This window comes from Polyodon spathula, chromosome 7 (genome assembly GCF_017654505.1).
Source record: "Polyodon spathula isolate WHYD16114869_AA chromosome 7, ASM1765450v1, whole genome shotgun sequence".
Lineage (NCBI taxonomy): Eukaryota > Metazoa > Chordata > Actinopteri > Acipenseriformes > Polyodontidae > Polyodon > Polyodon spathula.
Window position 1 is genome coordinate 36,852,736 of NC_054540.1, and position 18,433 is coordinate 36,871,168.

General features: G+C 40.5%; 1 protein-coding gene across 3 annotated transcripts in view; it reads right to left on the reverse strand.

Moving 5' to 3' along the window:
- Positions 1 to 18,433, reverse strand: part of LOC121318604 (FYVE, RhoGEF and PH domain-containing protein 4-like) — a 160,334-nt gene that overhangs the window by 7,681 nt on the left and 134,220 nt on the right. For all 3 annotated transcript variants that reach the window (XM_041255465.1, XM_041255467.1, XM_041255464.1), the window contains exons 5-10: positions 14,309 to 14,398; positions 12,164 to 12,309; positions 10,194 to 10,350; positions 8,236 to 8,374; positions 4,113 to 4,171; positions 3,424 to 3,570 (exon numbers count right to left, since the gene is read on the reverse strand). In XM_041255465.1, the coding sequence (XP_041111399.1) occupies positions 3,424 to 3,570; positions 4,113 to 4,171; positions 8,236 to 8,374; positions 10,194 to 10,350; positions 12,164 to 12,309; positions 14,309 to 14,398 (738 nt within the window). The remainder of the gene's footprint in view (positions 1 to 3,423; positions 3,571 to 4,112; positions 4,172 to 8,235; positions 8,375 to 10,193; positions 10,351 to 12,163; positions 12,310 to 14,308; positions 14,399 to 18,433) is intronic.

An 18,433-nucleotide genomic window follows, 5' to 3' on the forward strand; every position in this document is an offset into this window, starting at 1 on the left:
TTTTTCATGATCCTATTTTGAAGTCTCACGTGGTAGAAGAACACAACCTTGGCTTTCCTGAATCCATTAATTAAGCTTCCATGTCCGGGGGCCACAGGTTCACCCTATTTGCATGTTGCATGCAGCCTGTAGGCCTCTGGTTTCACACCACTGGTTTACTGTAGATTCATTGAATTTGATATTGCAGTGATCATTTTCTATCAGCAGATGTATCTCAATCCCCTCAATCATAAACTGTCAATTACAGAAGCTGCAGCTCTTCACTTATTTAGAAGATGTGTTCAAAGGGAATCTGGTCAAAGCAGAGCGAACAATGAAAACATACATCTCTCTCTCATATATACAGTGCTCCCTCGCTATAACGCAGGTCTCAGGACACACACAATATGAACGTTATAACGAAGAGCGTTATACATGGGGGAAGGGGTGGGGGGGCGCCGTGTAACTTCCCGTGAATTAACCATACATAAAACACCATGTAATCAATGCTATATTTTTTTACCAAAAAAAAAAAAATGGATCATTTTAATTAGCAGTTTTTACTATAAATAGCCTGGCTAAACAACGATGGGAGTTCAGTTCGAAGGAGAGCGGGTCAGGCGAGAGGAAGAGGGAGTGGCATCGCCCCAGGTTTGGCTGCCAGAGCAGGGCTTAAGCAAAGCTGAACGTTCTCTCGCAGCAAAAAAAAAAAAAAAAAAAAAAAAACTTTAGAAAAGATAACCTAATAGGCCTAATATTTATTTAGTTATAAAACAAATACTGTATAAGATGCCAGTGTTATAAAGTGCCAGCGCAGCTTTTCTTCAGTTCAGATACTGTATCAAAAAGGAGAGACACAAATGGTTGTTAGACTGAGACGTTGTTTATAGTCTGAACAACACCACTACGCGCGTTATAATCGAGAGCCTTATATACATACATACATACATACATACATACATACATACATACATACATATACAGGGTTAGAAACTAACAAAATGAAACATTCTAGTCCTGATTTAAACTTACTAGTCCTTATGTACAGTGCCTAAGTTGAAATCAACAACAACAGTTGGGGTCCCCCTACAAATATTAGGTTTTTTTTTTTTTTTTTTTTTTTTTAACAAAGTCCCAGTTTAACAAGTACAGTAGAATCTGCTATAACACTATATTTACTAGGTTTAATACTAATGACAGCATAAAAAATACAAAAGAAAAACTAGGGAAACGCAGATTTTTTCAGGAAAGCTGGGGGACTTTGTATCAATAGATTTGAATATGTTAAGGCCCGCGTTCCAGTTTGTCAGAGCTGCCAGTGAATGTTCTGCTATTAAAATAGCACTAGTATAAATACTACTTTAATAAACTAGTACAGTACTGGTATAAGAAAAGGGTGTTTAAAAAAATACTTTCAGCTTCCAATCACTTAAAATATGCTGACGATAATGTAAACAACACCAAGCTACAGACAGCAAGTCCCAAGCTTTAAATATATATATATATATATATATATATATATATATATATATATATATATATATATATATATATATATATATATTCACATGATTTCAGGATAAATTCAGCAGTTCCTGTAGGTTCCCTCTGTTGGGTAGTGCATTTCAAAGCAAAGACTCAACCATGAGCACCAAGGAGCTTTCAACAGAACTCCAGGACAAAGTTGTTGAAAGGCACAGATCAGAGGATAGGTACAAATAAATATCAAAAGGCCTTGAATATCCCTTGGATCATGATCAAGACGATTATTAAGAGGTGGAAGGTGTATGGCACCACCAAGACCCTGCCTATATCAGGCCGTCCCTCCAAACTGGATGACCGAGCGAGGCCGATCAGAGAGGCTACCAAGAGGCCAATGGCAACTTTACAAGAGCAGGAGGCTTTTATGGCAAAGACTGGTCAAAGTGTGCATGTGACAAAAATATCCCAAACACTCCACAAATCTGGCCTGTATGGTAGGGTGGCAAGAATGAAGCTATTACTCAAAAAAGCCCACCTTGAATCCTGTTTGAAGTATGCAAAAAAAACACTCAGGAGATTTTGTAGCCATGTGGCAAAAAGGTTTGTGGTCTGACGAAACTAAAAATTGAAATTTTTGGCCTAAATGCAAAGCGTTATGTTTGGCGCAAACCCAACACAGTGCATCACCCAAAGAACACCATCCCTACTGTGAAGCATGGTGGTGGCAGCATCATGTTATGGTGATGTTTCTTATCGGCAGGGACTGGGACACTTGTCAAGATAGAAGGGGGAAAATGAATGGAGCAAAGTACAGAAAAATCCTTGAGGGATACCTGCTGCTGATGGAAGTTCACCTTTCAGCATGACAACGACCCAAAGCACACAGCCAAAGCTACACTGGAGTGGCTAAGGAACAAAAAGGTAAATGTCCTTGAGTGGCCCAGTCAGAGCCCCAACCTAAATCCAATCGAAAATTTGTGGCATGACTTGAAGATTGCTGCCCATCAATACTCCCCAAGGAACTTGAGAGAGCTTGAACAGTTTTTTAAAGAAGAATGGTCAAATATTGCCAAATCTAGGTGTGCAAAGTTGGTAGAGACCTATCCCAACAGACTCACAGTTGTAAGTGCTGCCAAAGGTGCTTCCACCAAGTATTAACTCAGGGGGGTGGAGACTTATCCAATTATGATCTTTCAGTTTTGTATTTTTAATATATAATTTTTTTCTCAATAAAAACTTTTTTCCACCTTAACAGTGTGTAGTATGGTGTGTAGATAAGTGGAAAAAATCCTCATTTAAGTGCATGAAACTCTGAGGCATTGACACAACAAAATGGGCACTGTATGATGTGTGTGTGTGTGTGGTGTGTGTGTGTGTGTGTGTGTGTGTGTGTGTGGTGTGCACACGTGTGGTATACCGAATGTATGGACACCGTCGGATGTGTCCCAACGGCTGGTGTGTAGACCATAGAACCTGAAATGAGACCGTCATGGTAAATAACTTTTATATTCCCACCCTGTCCTATTTTGCGGCTTGAAGACTCTGCAATCAATATTATTGACACAACAATTAAATAAATTTACTCATTTGTGTAGTCCTCAATAATGGTTTTTGCTGTGTGTGTGTGTGTGTGTGTGTGTGTGTGTGTGTGTGTGTGTGTGCAATAAGGCCTGACTGGGTGGCCGTATACGTCGAATGTATGGACACCTCGGAGTGTTGTGCGGCTTGAAGACCATAAAACATTATTGAAATCCGAGACAGTTATGGATTTATTTATATTCCTCCTGTCTGTTCTGCTCAAAACAAAACAAAACACTGAGAGGAAAAAAATAAAGATGTACATGTTTCAATTAAATAAATTTACTCAGCTTAGTGTGTAGTTCAAATAAATGGGACTACTTTTGTGGTGAGTTTTCTGGAGTTCCTGCCAAGTCAGGATGCTTGTCTTGATTACAGACTTACCAAGATCAAGTATCGTTCCTGGGCGGAGGTGTTGCGGGCTGCAAGCTTCTGGATTTGTCCTTCTTTAATGAACTCATTGGAAGGGTTGACTATGTCCTCCTCATCACCCAGCATCTCATACACTTCCAGAAGCTTCTTCAGATTTTCCTGTGAGTGAAACCAGAAGAATATCAGTCCTAGGTGCTTCCCACACTCCCTGTGTCACTCAGGACAGGGGGTAACCCTGGGTGCTCCCCACACTCCCTGTGTCACTCAGGACAGGGGGTAACCCTGGGTGCTCCCCACACTCCCTGTGTCACTCAGGACAGGGGGTAACCCTGGGTGCTCCCCACACTCCCTGTGTCACTCAGGACAGGGGGTAACCCTGGGTGCTCCCCACACTCCCTGTGTCACTCAGGACAGGGGGTAACCCTGGGTGCTTCCCACACTCCCTGTGTCACTCAGGACAGGGGGTAACCCTGGGTGCTCCCCACACTCCCTGTGTCACTCAGGACAGGGGGTGATGAGAAAGAACAGGGTGTTTACAATGTCCATATGCATACAGTTTAATTCTTAAAGGAGAGTATAAAAGACAGGGTAAAACACAGAAAATCAAAAGCCCTAGTTAATTAGTACTAATCTGTATTTTTATTGTCTCTGGGTTTTTTTTTTTTTTTTATATACATATATATAGAAAAAAATGCACTCACTGATTTTCGAATTGAGCTATTTGAGTGCGTAGCAGCAGTAGCAATAATTTCAAGTGACTCTGGAAAAGATTAAAAACAATAGATTCGGTTCAAACATAATTTAACAATTAAATAACACAAAATGAAGAATTACAGGTGCAATCAGCAACCAAATTCCTAATCTAATCTTGGACAGGCAATTGACAACAACAATTAATGCATTGCAGGGATGGAAATAAGACTCCAGTTGAATAACAGTTTCACCCATTCCAGGTTTTAATACATGCTTGCTAGTGTATCGGTAACAAGATCAGGTGTGTCTTAAAAAACTGCTAAAGTGACAGGGAGATTAAAATCCTGTTTAAACCAGTTTAAAATCCTCCAACAAATTACAAAGTAGCTCTTCAAAATTAGAACAATGGTACTTAATGATTTTTAATTTTATTTAGTAAACCTAAAACAATATTTTTAAATATTTTTGCAGAGAGTATTTCATTTATGACTGAAAATATTTAATTGCCACTTGTTACAATAACACTTTGAACTGGTCTCACAGACCCTGTTAACCTTGTTAACTTAGGTAAAGCAGTTTAACATGCATGGTGTCTGTGAAACGAGACAATACTGCTGCAACTGACTGAACCAACATCCTTTTCAGCACTGCAGAAACCCCCAGAAATAGCATACTGAGTGGGAGGTCTCTGATAGACAGAAATAAAACAATACTGTAAGACCTGAGAACCACAGCACCATAGCCAGCCCAATGCGAGAAGCAGCAGAGGCAAGACTGTGAAGATCAGACACAGCAGAGGCAGGACTGTGAAGATCAGACACAGCCGGGCAGGACTGTGAAGATCAGACACAGCAGAGGCAGGACTGTGAAGATCAGACACAGCGGGGCAGGACTGTGAAGATCAGACACAGCCGGGCAGGACTGTGAAGATCAGACACAGCAGAGGCAGGACTGTGAAGATCAGACACAGCAGGACTGTGAAGATCAGACACAGCAGGACTGTGAAGATCAGACACAGCAGAGGCAGGACTGTGAAGATCAGACACAGCAGAGGCAGGACTGTGAAGATCAGACACAGCAGAGGCAGGACTGTGAAGATCAGACACAGCAGAGGCAGGACTGTGAAGATCAGACACAGCAGAGGCAGGACTGTGAAGATCAGACACAGCAGAGGCAGGACTGTGAAGATCAGACACAGCAGAGGCAGGACTGTGAAGATCAGACACAGCAGAGGCAGGACTGTGAAGATCAGACACAGCAGAGGCAGGACTGTGAAGATCAGACACAGCAGAGGCAGGACTGTGAAGATCAGACACAGCAGAGGCAGGACTGTGAAGATCAGACACAGCAGAGGCAGGACTGTGAAGATCAGACACAGCAGAGGCAGGACTGTGAAGATCAGACACAGCAGAGGCAGGACTGTGAAGATCAGACACAGCAGAGGCAGGACTGTGAAGATCAGACACAGCAGAGGCAGGACTGTGAAGATCAGACACAGCAGAGGCAGGACTGTGAAGATCAGGACTGTGAAGATCAGACAGCAGAGGCAGGACTGTGAAGATCAGACACAGCAGAGGCAGGACTGTGAAGATCAGACACAGCAGAGGCAGGACTGTGAAGATCAGACACAGCAGAGGCAGGACTGTGAAGATCAGACACAGCAGAGGCAGGACTGTGAAGATCAGACACAGCAGAGGCAGGACTGTGAAGATCAGACACAGCAGAGGCAGGACTGTGAAGATCAGACACAGCAGAGGCAGGACTGTGAAGATCAGACACAGCAGAGGCAGGACTGTGAAGATCAGACACAGCAGAGGCAGGACTGTGAAGATCAGACACAGCAGAGGCAGGACTGTGAAGATCAGACACAGCAGAGGCAGGACTGTGAAGATCAGACACAGCAGAGGCAGGACTGTGAAGATCAGACACAGCAGAGGCAGGACTGTGAAGATCAGACACAGCAGAGGCAGGACTGTGAAGATCAGACACAGCAGAGGCAGGACTGTGAAGATCAGACACAGCAGAGGCAGGACTGTGAAGATCAGACACAGCAGAGGCAGGACTGTGAAGATCAGACACAGCAGAGGCAGGACTGTGAAGATCAGACACAGCAGAGGCAGGACTGTGAAGATCAGACACAGCAGAGGCAGGACTGTGAAGATCAGACACAGCAGAGGCAGGACTGTGAAGATCAGACACAGCAGAGGCAGGACTGTGAAGATCAGACACAGCGGGGCAGGACTGTGAAGATCAGACACAGCAGAGGCAGGACTGTGAAGATCAGACACAGCAGAGGCAGGACTGTGAAGATCAGACACAGCAGAGGCAGGACTGTGAAGATCAGACACAGCAGAGGCAGGACTGTGAAGATCAGACACAGCAGAGGCAGGACTGTGAAGATCAGACACAGCAGAGGCAGGACTGTGAAGATCAGACACAGCGGGGCAGGACTGTGAAGATCAGACACAGCAGAGGCAGGACTGTGAAGATCAGCAGGACTGTGAACACAGCAGAGGCAGGACTGTGAAGATCAGACACAGCAGAGGCAGGACTGTGAAGATCAGACACAGCAGAGGCAGGACTGTGAAGATCAGACACAGCAGAGGCAGGACTGTGAAGATCAGACACAGCAGAGGCAGGACTGTGAAGATCAGACACAGCAGAGGCAGGACTGTGAAGATCAGACACAGCAGAGGCAGGACTGTGAAGATCAGACACAGCAGAGGCAGGACTGTGAAGATCAGACACAGCAGAGGCAGGACTGTGAAGATCAGACACAGCAGAGGCAGGACTGTGAAGATCAGACACAGCAGAGGCAGGACTGTGAAGATCAGACACAGCAGAGGCAGGACTGTGAAGATCAGACACAGCGAGGCAGGACTGTGAAGATCAGACACAGCAGAGGCAGGACTGTGAAGATCAGACACAGCAGAGGCAGGACTGTGAAGATCAGACACAGCAGAGGCAGGACTGTGAAGATCAGACACAGCACAGGTAGGACTGTGAAGATCAGACACAGCGGGGCAGGACTGTGAAGATCAGACACAGCAGAGGCAGGACTGTGAAGATCAGACACAGCGAGGCAGGACTGTGAAGATCAGACACAGCAGAGGCAGGACTGTGAAGATCAGACACACACAGCAGACACAGGCAGGACTGTGAAGATCAGACACAGCAGAGGCAGGACTGTGAAGATCAGACACAGCGAGGCAGGACTGTGAAGATCAGACACAGCGGGGCAGGACTGTGAAGATCAGACACAGCAGAGGCAGGACTGTGAAGATCAGACACAGCAGAGGCAGGACTGTGAAGATCAGACACAACTTAATAAAACTGAGCACTAAATTTACAATCATTGAAGAAAAAAAAACCCTCTAAGTTATTTTTTCCATTTTACAACTCAACCAAAGTAAAACCAAGATAAACTAAATGGCCTAGACAATTGTTAAAACTTAATTTTGGTTTGCTGGGTAGGTAAGTAGGAAATGCAGTAAGCCTTGTGTAATCCATCCCCTCTACAAACTGGCAATCTAATTCGGCATGATTTTGGGGTCCTGACCAAATTCCTATTGTAATGATTCCTTTCTACAATCTGAAACCTGTGTTCTGGAAACTCTTCTGCCTAAAATCAATATAAATCACTGTGCAATCCAGCACAGGGTCATGTGATTTTTCTTTTATAAGCTGAAGACTAGTATAAATAACTAAACAAAAACAAAAGCAAGACTTCAGAATACACAATACCAAAGCCTGAACTCTAACAGACAGCATAAAACACACTGCATCTATTCCATCGGCTTAAACAGTGTTGGATATAAATATACTGCCATTGTTGAAATCATTAAAATAAATGGACTTTGAGAAAATTAACATCTATTACAGTGCATTTGTCTTTTTAGTATATTTTCATCTTTAAAAGTAACTACATGTATTATTTAAATGCTGTTGGCTACTCTTTAGATGCAATATCATCGCTATACATTTGGTTTTATTCTACAAGAAAGAGATGCACTGAAGGCGCTTGCTAGTACTATTAGAGTTGATGATATTAGTCCCATTTGGATTGTTTCAGTCCTGGTGGCATTAAGATCTATTCCCGGTGTGGGTAATAAGGAGTGGTATTGGGCTCACTCTCTGCGTCCTTGCGGTCCGAGGACTCCTGCGGCAGCTTCTTCAGGTAGTCCTTGAGCAGCATCTCGTAGCGCGGCACTCTCTGCACCGGCTCCAACATGTGGTGCTGCAGGGTCAGACTCCCACACACCTCCTGCTTCTGCAACACAGCACAGCAGAGCTGCCGTCAGCACAGGATAAAACACTGGACACCTTCAGACAGGATAAAACACTGGACACCTTCAGACAGTACAGAATAAAACACTGGTCACTTTCAGACAGCAAAGGACAAAACAGTGGACACCTTCAGACAGGACAAAACACTGGACACCTTCAGACAGCACAATAAAACACTGGACACCTTCAGACAGGATAAAACACTGGACACCTTCAGACAGCACAAGACAAAACACTGGACACCTTCAGACAGCACAGGACAAAACACTGGACATCTTCAGACTGATGCATGGGAGCAGAATCCCAACAGATACTAGCCTCAGGGTTCATTAACTTTATCTTCATCTAGTACAGTAGGGCCTGGCAACTGTAGTTCCTCATGCCAAGTTATCAGCTCTCTATACAGCAAGGATAGTTTATGTGTTTTCAAGATACTGGCGCAGCAAAAGTAGATTTGTAGTTCCCAAGACTATTAGGTGAAATGTAGAACAAAAAAGTTAATACCTGTCATACAGTAAGAGAAATAAGTCTCCAAAGTAAGATAAAAATGTCCTCCTTTTTCTCCCAAGGTATGTTTTTGCAGACCCCAGGCACTTTTATCCATGCATATGTATATTACAGGACATCTGAGTTTAATAACAACTTGGTTTGTGGATTGGGTTGATTAAATTTGGACCTGTGAAGACCTCTAGTTGAGACAAGCAGTATTTTGAAAGATGAAGTCAGCCAGCTGAGACTTCAAGACTGTTATATTTTTTGAAGTCATCACTCATCTTCTTAATAATCATCATCATTCTGATCTTGAGCTTGAAAAATATTGGTTTCCTGTCAGTGAAACATTAATTGTGGTCCCTATTGGCGAAAGGACGTACGGTTTCTCTTGATACTGGTTGATGAGAGGAATGCTATTTGTGGTCCCCACTGGACAAAAAGGAACACAAATTTTTCTGAGAATTAGTTATGCTGAAGGATAGCCTGTATATTTGATAAAAGTAAAACATTAATAAATAATTAAATAAATGAATACTTAAATGAAGACAAAGACATTTATTTATTTATCTATTTTGATATTTCTTTATTTATTTTTCACTGTCATATGAAACGAAAATAAATACTCAACAGTTCTTGTTCAATTGTATATTAGTGAAGATTTTTGTACATAAAGGTAAAAAATATTATAACGATAATTGCTTTGTTGCAGGACTTGTCTGTTCAGTTTGTCTTGTCTGTCTTTTATGTTACATGTATTGTAAGGTGAACGGGTCACGTCGTTATTTAGCATGGGAAGGGGGAGTGAGTGAATGAGTGGGGAGAATGTGTGCTGTTGTTTTCGGGGGTTGCAGAGCATGGATGTGATGAGCTTGACAGCGGCTGGAAACGACAGGAGGTTAAAAAAGCAATGGGGGTCAAGTTGCCCCAATTGTTCCTATTAACTTGGCTTGTGTTTTTCATGGGTTCGATCTACTTTTATTGTGCCTGAAAAACACAAGTAAAGTTAGAAGAAACAATTAGGGCAACCTTCACCCCCATCGGTTGTACAGTTGTGCCTATTTGCTTTGTGCTGGGCAAGGTTGCCCCATTGGTTTCTTGAAACTTGGCTTGTGTTTTTGATATCTCCACTTTAAATGGCTGGGCACTTTTGATAACTTGACATTTTTTCACATTTCCAGTGTGTATTTGTTTCAGATTATTATTGTTCTTTGAGCAGACAGCTGCAGTATTCTTCCTGTATAATCCTGTCTGCAGTGGTCACTGTATCTCAATGTCCTGAATGATGGTTTTGCAGTGGTCTGTCACTGTACCTGAATGTCCTGGATGATGGTTTTGAACTGCGGAGACCTGTCTGTCCAGACCTTCAGCAGCTCCATGGCCTGGTCGAAGTTCTTCACATATTCTCCGTACATCTTCAAAAAGGGGGTCAGCTTCTGAAGGATGTCACCTAGCCGCGGCGTCGAACTCCTACATATCAATCAGATATGAATATAACATTAACTTATAAAGCTGTGTTTTTTTCATGTGAAATGTACCCATTGCTGCGTAATATGTAGCTCACCATGAAAATAGACATTTCTGAAAGAATACTGTAAATATACACTTTTTTTCACTTAAAAATAAGTACAGCAAACATTTGCCTTTTGGACACATGACCTGTTACACTGCATTTAGAAACCTGGCAGCCGGTTTAGTTTAACAATTGAGCACACTGCATCAACGATTTTTATAAAATGTCTTCAATGAAAAGGACACCAGCTGCATCACCGATCAGAAATATTGCTCTGTCCAGTACAGGAAGGGGAAGGTTCATGTGTCTGTTATTATTTTTACATTTATTTGTGTTTTTATTTTGTTTGATAATTTATTGATGGTGTGATGAGTCAAAGGGATTTCGGTCTATGATTCAGCCTCCCGACAGTAGAAGGCATCAAACCAACTCGGGACTTCCCTTACCAAGATCTCGTGACCATGGTGAAAGTCATCTTTATGAGGGGCATCACCTTGGTGAGGGGCGGAAGTACGAGTATGTAAATTCCAGCCACTGGAGTCAAGTGAAGGATAAGGACACTTGTCAGTTGGGGATTGGTGTTCCACTGACTACAGAGGCGGGACATTACATACTAAAGGGAACGTACTACTGTGTTCGGGGTTGGTCCGAAAGTAAAATAGGCGGAGTAACGAGTGGAGGGAGAGACTAGTTTGGTGCAGCGGGATTTTTGAAAACACTAACATTTCTTTTGTCTTTTTCTTTTGTTTATGTATGGTTTGCCACGAAGACGATTAAAGACGAGTTCTCACGATCTGTTTTGGATTTCACCCCTGAACTCCCTCCCTCACGCCATTTTGTTTTCTTTTATTATTTAATTGTTTTGTTGTGTATAGATAATAAAAATAAATTATTTTATTTCTGTACACATAAATTACTGTCTGGACATTCCATTTAATACACTCTCGCCTCACAGATGGTTAAAACAGAATATCTTCAAAAGATGGACAAAAACAATCCTGAAATATTCTACAAATTTAGCATTTACTGTTTTTCAGGTAAGCATTTAAATACTTAGGAACATTTGCTGTTGTATAATAGCTGTAGAATTTTTCTCCTTATATAAATATTATGTTTAAATCGTGAAATATCTTCAAATACCTATTTTTAGACTAAAATGCAGTGAAATAAGCAATTTTTACTGTGAAAATAATACAGCCCTAACAACATACATCTACCTTAATGTCTATTGCATATTCTAAACCCTTTCATCTTGGATATACCTATGTATTACAACTTAAAAACAAGGCCAGAGTTTGTCTCTACTGTGAAAAGCAAGCCTGTGCTAACACATCTTATCCCTACCTTGCTATTTCTGTGATGCTCTCTCTGCAATGTCATGGATCCAGCACATGTTTTATTTCATACTAGACTGCCTTGACTGCACCAGAGAGGAAAGTCAATAAATAATGAAGCCTGCAGTGCCTCGGATTCCCAGTAGATCTCCCATTCAAGTACTAGCTTGACCGGCCCTGCTTAGCCATGGGTGGAAATAAGACTCTGAGTGCATAGCAGTTTGATCCACTTCTGGTTTCACTATTATGAGTTTAAGATGACACACCTGAGCTTGTTACCTATACACTGTATCTGATCAAGTTGTATTAAAACCTGGAATGGGTAATATTGCTATGCAATAGGAGTCTTATTTCCAGCCCTGTTGGCTTCTGAGATCAGATCTGTGGGAGTCAAGCCAGTTGGAGGAGTTCACACAGCCCTGGTGGTCTCTCTTACCATTCTCCCATCCGCTTCTCAAGCTCCGGTAACAGGAACCGCCCATGGAAAGCGTTGATGGAGGAGATGTTGGAGAAGATATTTTTTATCACGTCCACTGGGAACGTACCCTTGTTGGCTTCTTCCATCAGTTTGGCACAAAACACCTGCAGGTGACACAGACGAAACAACATTGATGGGGGCGTCAGGAGGTTTGAACACTTCAAGACAACGACCACCAGGTTATATATACTTTCCAACAGCCGTATGTATAACCACTAGGGAATTTTTCTTTCTGATTGTGTCACTGTGGGTGGGGGTGTTTTCAGCGTGGGGTTTTGTGGTCCAAAAACCCCACAAAAATCGTACCTTGTAAGTATATTCAACGCCTTTTGGTATCACTTCAAAAGGGACTGAACTTAAATAGTGACAATACACAATGTTATCAGTGTACCAATGTTTGTGCAATACATGTGGCTGTAGGAAGTACAAAATATTGCATAGACTATAATAGTGATCTTTATTCTCAATGTAGAGTCTATTACACTGTACAACACATTGTAATGATTATAAACAACGTAGACTTCTTTGATATTTTATTTGAATTTCTTTTTGTCGAGTTGGTCATAGTGTTACATGTGCTACTCACAAATGGAGTTGTGGTTAAAACAGGAAGCTCATAGCCATGTGCAAACCGTTACTCGGACACACTGCTTTCTGGCACTCACTTGCCCCACTGACAGTACTTCTCTACTCCACTTCCTTAAGGAACCTCAGCTTTTTGAAGCATTAATTTAATCCTCTTTGTATGCAAATCATCAAAACTATGGGAGTTTTATTGTGTGTGTGTGTGTGTGTGTGTGCGTGCGTGTAGTACACAGAAATACTCTCTAGCTGTGTGTGTATCGGAGAAGGTGGTATTAAAATCTGGCAGGATTTTCTGCTTTTTTCATGCTTCAACATCATTTTATTTACATTAAAAACACCTTTTTCTGGGCACATTTGCCTTTTTTAATTAAAAAAAATAATATATTGTTTTTATCTGTTTTTTTTTTTTTAACTCCTCAAATCAGTAGCTGATGAGTCGCTGTTGCATGTCAGGAAGCTGGAAGTGTAAAACAAATGCTCAGTTGATTTGTGGTAATTCATGCAACCATAAGCATCTTCTCTGCAGCAAACTGTACAGTAGCACATTCGTTTTAGTATCAGTTTAGGGTAACATGATAAGGTTGCGCTTGTCACCAAAAACAGGAAGAGTGATAATAACCATCTAAATAACCACCTTTTAAAAGGTTAACCCAAGCACACCACAAATCAATATTTAACAGGAAATTCAATCAGACCCTTCTGCACAGACGCTGCGCTTGCTGTGCTGCGTATGTTGATTGTTTGGTGTAATAAAACAAAACTGTGACTAATTCCATTAATTTATGGCCTCACAGCCGGAAGCACTTATGCAATGCAGCCATTTCCTAAGCACATAGCATTTTAAGCATCTGATATTTTGCAGAAGGTCTTTGTGCCCCTTTCAATATAAGTTAAGTTGTGTATAGGGTCAGGTGTCCCTTATTGTAGAAGAGACATCACCTGTATAGTTTGGGTGAGAGGTTAGTGTAGTGAAGCTGAGCGAAATGATGGCTCTTTTACGAAGAGACACCCAATGCACAAAGTATTCACTTATTATAAATCACAAAAACACAGATTATACACAGGAACATTTAAGTGTCACTGTTTTTTAACTTTAGAATTTAGCATGGGGTGACATCTGTACTGAAATAAACAGTGATTGGTTGATTTCTTATAGTATACAGTACATACTTTGTATTGCACTACACTTAGACAATGTCAATAGATAGAGTGCTTTGTTTTGAGCACAGTGGCAGCCAGCCTCCGACAATAACAATGTAATTACATTGTAATCGCTTGCTAATTACCAATATTCCCTTGTCTCACATGGTAACTACCATGTAATTACATGGAAATAGCCTTGATAAGGACAGCTTGTTGTCTGGTGAAATTACATGCCAACTGAAAGGTACAGTTCCATGTAGTTACACATATATCCACACATATACTATAGATACCATAGTATGTGAGAGCAGGAAATACTGCTCATTACCAGGTTATTATATAGTTATTTAAGCCATGTAATCTGATGGATCTCACCTGGTCTAAGAGGTTTACCCGGGTGACGTAAGCTCTTTCCGTTTGTAGAAGTTCCCTGGCTATGTTGTAAATTTTCTGTTCATTTGTTTCCTAAAAAAGAAAAGAAAATCATTATTTTAACCAGCAACAACTTAGCTCCCACAAGCTCACTTTGATCAATTAATTCATGTTTGCAGTTCACCCTGAGTAACGTCAGTTTGAAGTGCATATATACTGTATACTGTATACTATAAGAAATCAACCAATCACTGTTTATTTCAGTACAGATGTCACCCCATGCTAAATTCTAAAGCTGAATATCACAGGTTTTTGTTTTTACATCTGATTTTAAGGCTGATGAGAACATGCTGTTAAATGTCACAAAAGTTAACATAATTGACACATTAAAATGTTGAACTCAGATGGTTTCTAACAAACAGACACTAGTGTAGCAGGCCCTGTAGACATACTGAAATGTTCCAATGGGAAGATTTCAGTTCCTGATATCTGTTCCGGTGCAACCAAAACAACTCTTTCAGTCCCAAGTTACTTTACAGAAAGTCTACCAGAGGATAACCAATTAATAGCTCAGTGTTGCATTTAATGAACAAAATGAATGGCCATATACAGTTTAAATATATTACTGTCATTTATAGTAGACCCTGATATTTTTGTGAAGTAGCTTCTCTCAGATTTCCTTGTATCAAATGGCTCGTATCAGATAGAAATGATGTCACATTAAAATTACTGTTTCTTACTCCACTATATATTATAAAAAAATACAGTGTAGGGTGATGTGTAATATACAAGCAGATTTTCACACACTCCATGTCAGAGCAGCCATCAAGCCCACATCAAGCCCAATCCAGCAGATATTGAACTCCGTTGTCTATTGTGTTTTGATTCTCAAGACAAAAGCCTACACAGAAACGCTCTTTACAGGACAGATTCCTTTTTTTTTTTATCATGAATAACAAAGATACAGTAACTGTTATGGTCAGAAGTTAAACTTCTGTTGCAAGACAAAGTATTTCATCAGTGAAATGTACAGAGCGGATGGAGATGTGCTGCGTTACGGATTCTGTTCTCCGTTGATGATGTGAGATGTAGAGCAGATTCTGTTCCCTGTCAATGACACGAGATACAGAGCGGATGGAGATGTGCTGCATTACGGATTCTGTTCCCCTGTTTCGCAGAGTACTTTACAAGCTTCAATCGTGTTGCTCAGTTTATTATACCAGTACATCAGTGACACACATCCCACCAGGTTTCTAAATACAAAATGACAGCTACCAGGAATATGATGAAGTACATCACCATGATCTACTGTTTGCACATGTATGGACAGATGGTCACTTCCATATTCACCCAGCTTCTAATAATTTGCTAAAGAACCTTCCAAACAACTTTCATTACATTTAGACAAGTGACTTTCAGGATATATTTTAAAGTTAGACATACAGAGAGACAGACAACAGACTAACAGACAGAGACATACAGAGAGACAGACAAACAGAGAGACAAAGATACAGACAGACAGACAGCATACTTATACCCACATTTTGTGACAATATACTTAATAACGTATTCAAAAGAAGGTCCTTGGCAGGTTTCATTACATACAGAGACAGACATACAGAGAGAGACAGACAGAGATATACAGAGACAGAGATATACAGAAACAGACAGACATACACAGAGACAGACAGACAGACAAACAGCATACTTATACCCACATTTTATGACAATATACTTAATAAGGTATTCAAAAGAAGGTCCTTGGCAGGTTTCAATGCAATTGGACAAGCAGTTCTCTAGAAATATGTTTAAATGTCAGTGTTACCTACAGACAGCATCCATACACCCCCAGGTGTACTATACTGAATAACTTATGCTTAAGAAGGTCCACAGCAAATGGCATCACTATTGGACAAGTAGTTCTCTAGGTAAAGTAAAAATATGTGATATACAGACAAGCGGTCCAACAGACAGACCTCAGCTTCTGACACTTAATAACTAAAATAATATTCCTCTCAAGGAGTATTGTGCTAGATGAGTCACGAGGCACCTACTAGATACAATATTTTTCCCACTAATATTTTGGAAATTCTTGAAAGAACAGTAATTATTTAACAATATTAATGTCTACTGTACATAAATTACAACACTTGCATGACATCTCCATCAGAATATGAAGATGCAATTTGATTATCTTTCTCTCTGGTTTTAAAGATCATACTTGGAATTGTTTAGAACCTCCTGCCAATGCTTCTCCTTCAGTGCACATTATCAAATAGAGATGTCCTGTTCATCCTGCTCTTTGATCTCTGTATGCTGCTGATTCAATTTGTTTTCACTGTGTTGTTTCTACTTTGCAATTGCACTTTTTCATCCTTGTAAATGAGGCATCTGTCTCAATGGATAACTCTCCTGGTTAAATAAATCAATCAATACATATATAAATAAAATAAAGATTAGAAAACTTTACAGTGCTTTTACACCAGGTTACAATCCTACTAACAAGAACCTTTTATACCAACAAAGATCTAATTTCTATATGATACTGTATTGCGGCACACAAAAACAAGCATGTTAGTAATTATACCATGCACCCCCCCCCCCCCCCCCCCCCAGCCATTCAAAAAAAAAAAAAAAAAAACGAAAAGCTATGTGTTTTATCCTCCTGCCTAACGAAAATGTAAAGAAATGTTGCACTAAAAACAAATGACCTTGATGCTACAGTATATAGCAGAAGTGATCTATGCATACAGTTCAAAAGCAAGCTAGAAAGTTTCTATAATAAGCCTCGCTGTGACTAGTGGTAAGTGGTGTCATTCTAAAGCTACAAGCACTACAATCAACTGATAAAATAAAACTAAAATGCTGCTGTTGCCATGAAGTACCACCTTCTAGTATAAAAAGCTTCAGGCATCTTTAACAACTTGATACATAAGAGTTTGATTGTTTTAATATTATACAATACCTTTGAAATGAGACCAGTGCTGTTCTGCTTGAATAATGTGCTGCCATTCAATTGCTTCAGCTGTTCTTTATTATCTCAGATTAACAGACCACATTATTTTAGTTGCCTCATGGAGCTTAAAATAACTGCACTTCCTAAAGTAAGTGTCTGCAGTCAGTCCTACTCTGTGAAGTGTTGCAGCCTGATCCAGTTGCACAACTCCACAGCAACAGGGCTGAACAAATGGTTAAAAGCGCCAGCACTCTGGACAGAAATAAAGGCTTATATTTTAATAAACAACTTCATTAATATTCCCATCATGACTGTAAATATAAAAATAGAGCTACAACTGTCATGAAAATTATGATCACCGTAACCAACCACCACTGGCAGTATAAAACAAACGTGTCATACAGAGATAGGGCCTGACAGACGCACAGGCATTGTCCAAACACTCTCATATTCTTTTACTCTCAATAAGTTCAAAAATGTCCTAACCAAGTTTTTATTATTATTTCTTTTTTAATGGAAGAGTTTCCGACCAGACTTAAAAAAACAACACGTAACATTTAAAAACAGGTTTTGTTTATAAAATAATTTGAAATCAAATAAGTCAATAGAAGAAACTACACTGTACAGTATTTCAACACATCCTTACTGTAAGAACAACAAAGCCAAACAATACATTTCTAAATCAACCACAAGTCATTCAGCACATAAAGTACCTACAGTAATAATAATTCAGAGGTACGGTGCTGCTTTCTCATCGTGGAGATAAACAACTTGTCTGGCAGAACAAAATATGGTACAGTACTGCCTTTGAGAGATGACTCACACAAGGTAGATTGGATACAATTACAGATAAAAATAGGTACTACACTGCAGTAAAAGCCATCTTCATAACCATGTATTACTGCACAAGTACACATTACCAGTACTGCAGGCCACATTGTTTAATGGTAGGGTAGCAGACCTGTCAGTGCTCCCTTATTTTCCGGGACTGGGATTTTTTTTTGGACACTTCTCCCGGACAACTCCAGGGACAGATTTTCTCCAGTATTTTGCTCCAAACTCTACTGTTTAAATCCTTTTAGGTCAGCAAACCTTTAATTTCTGCAAAAGTCAATTTCTCGCTAACATTTCAGGCACTACCATGGGATTTATGATCGGTACAAAGCAGGGTT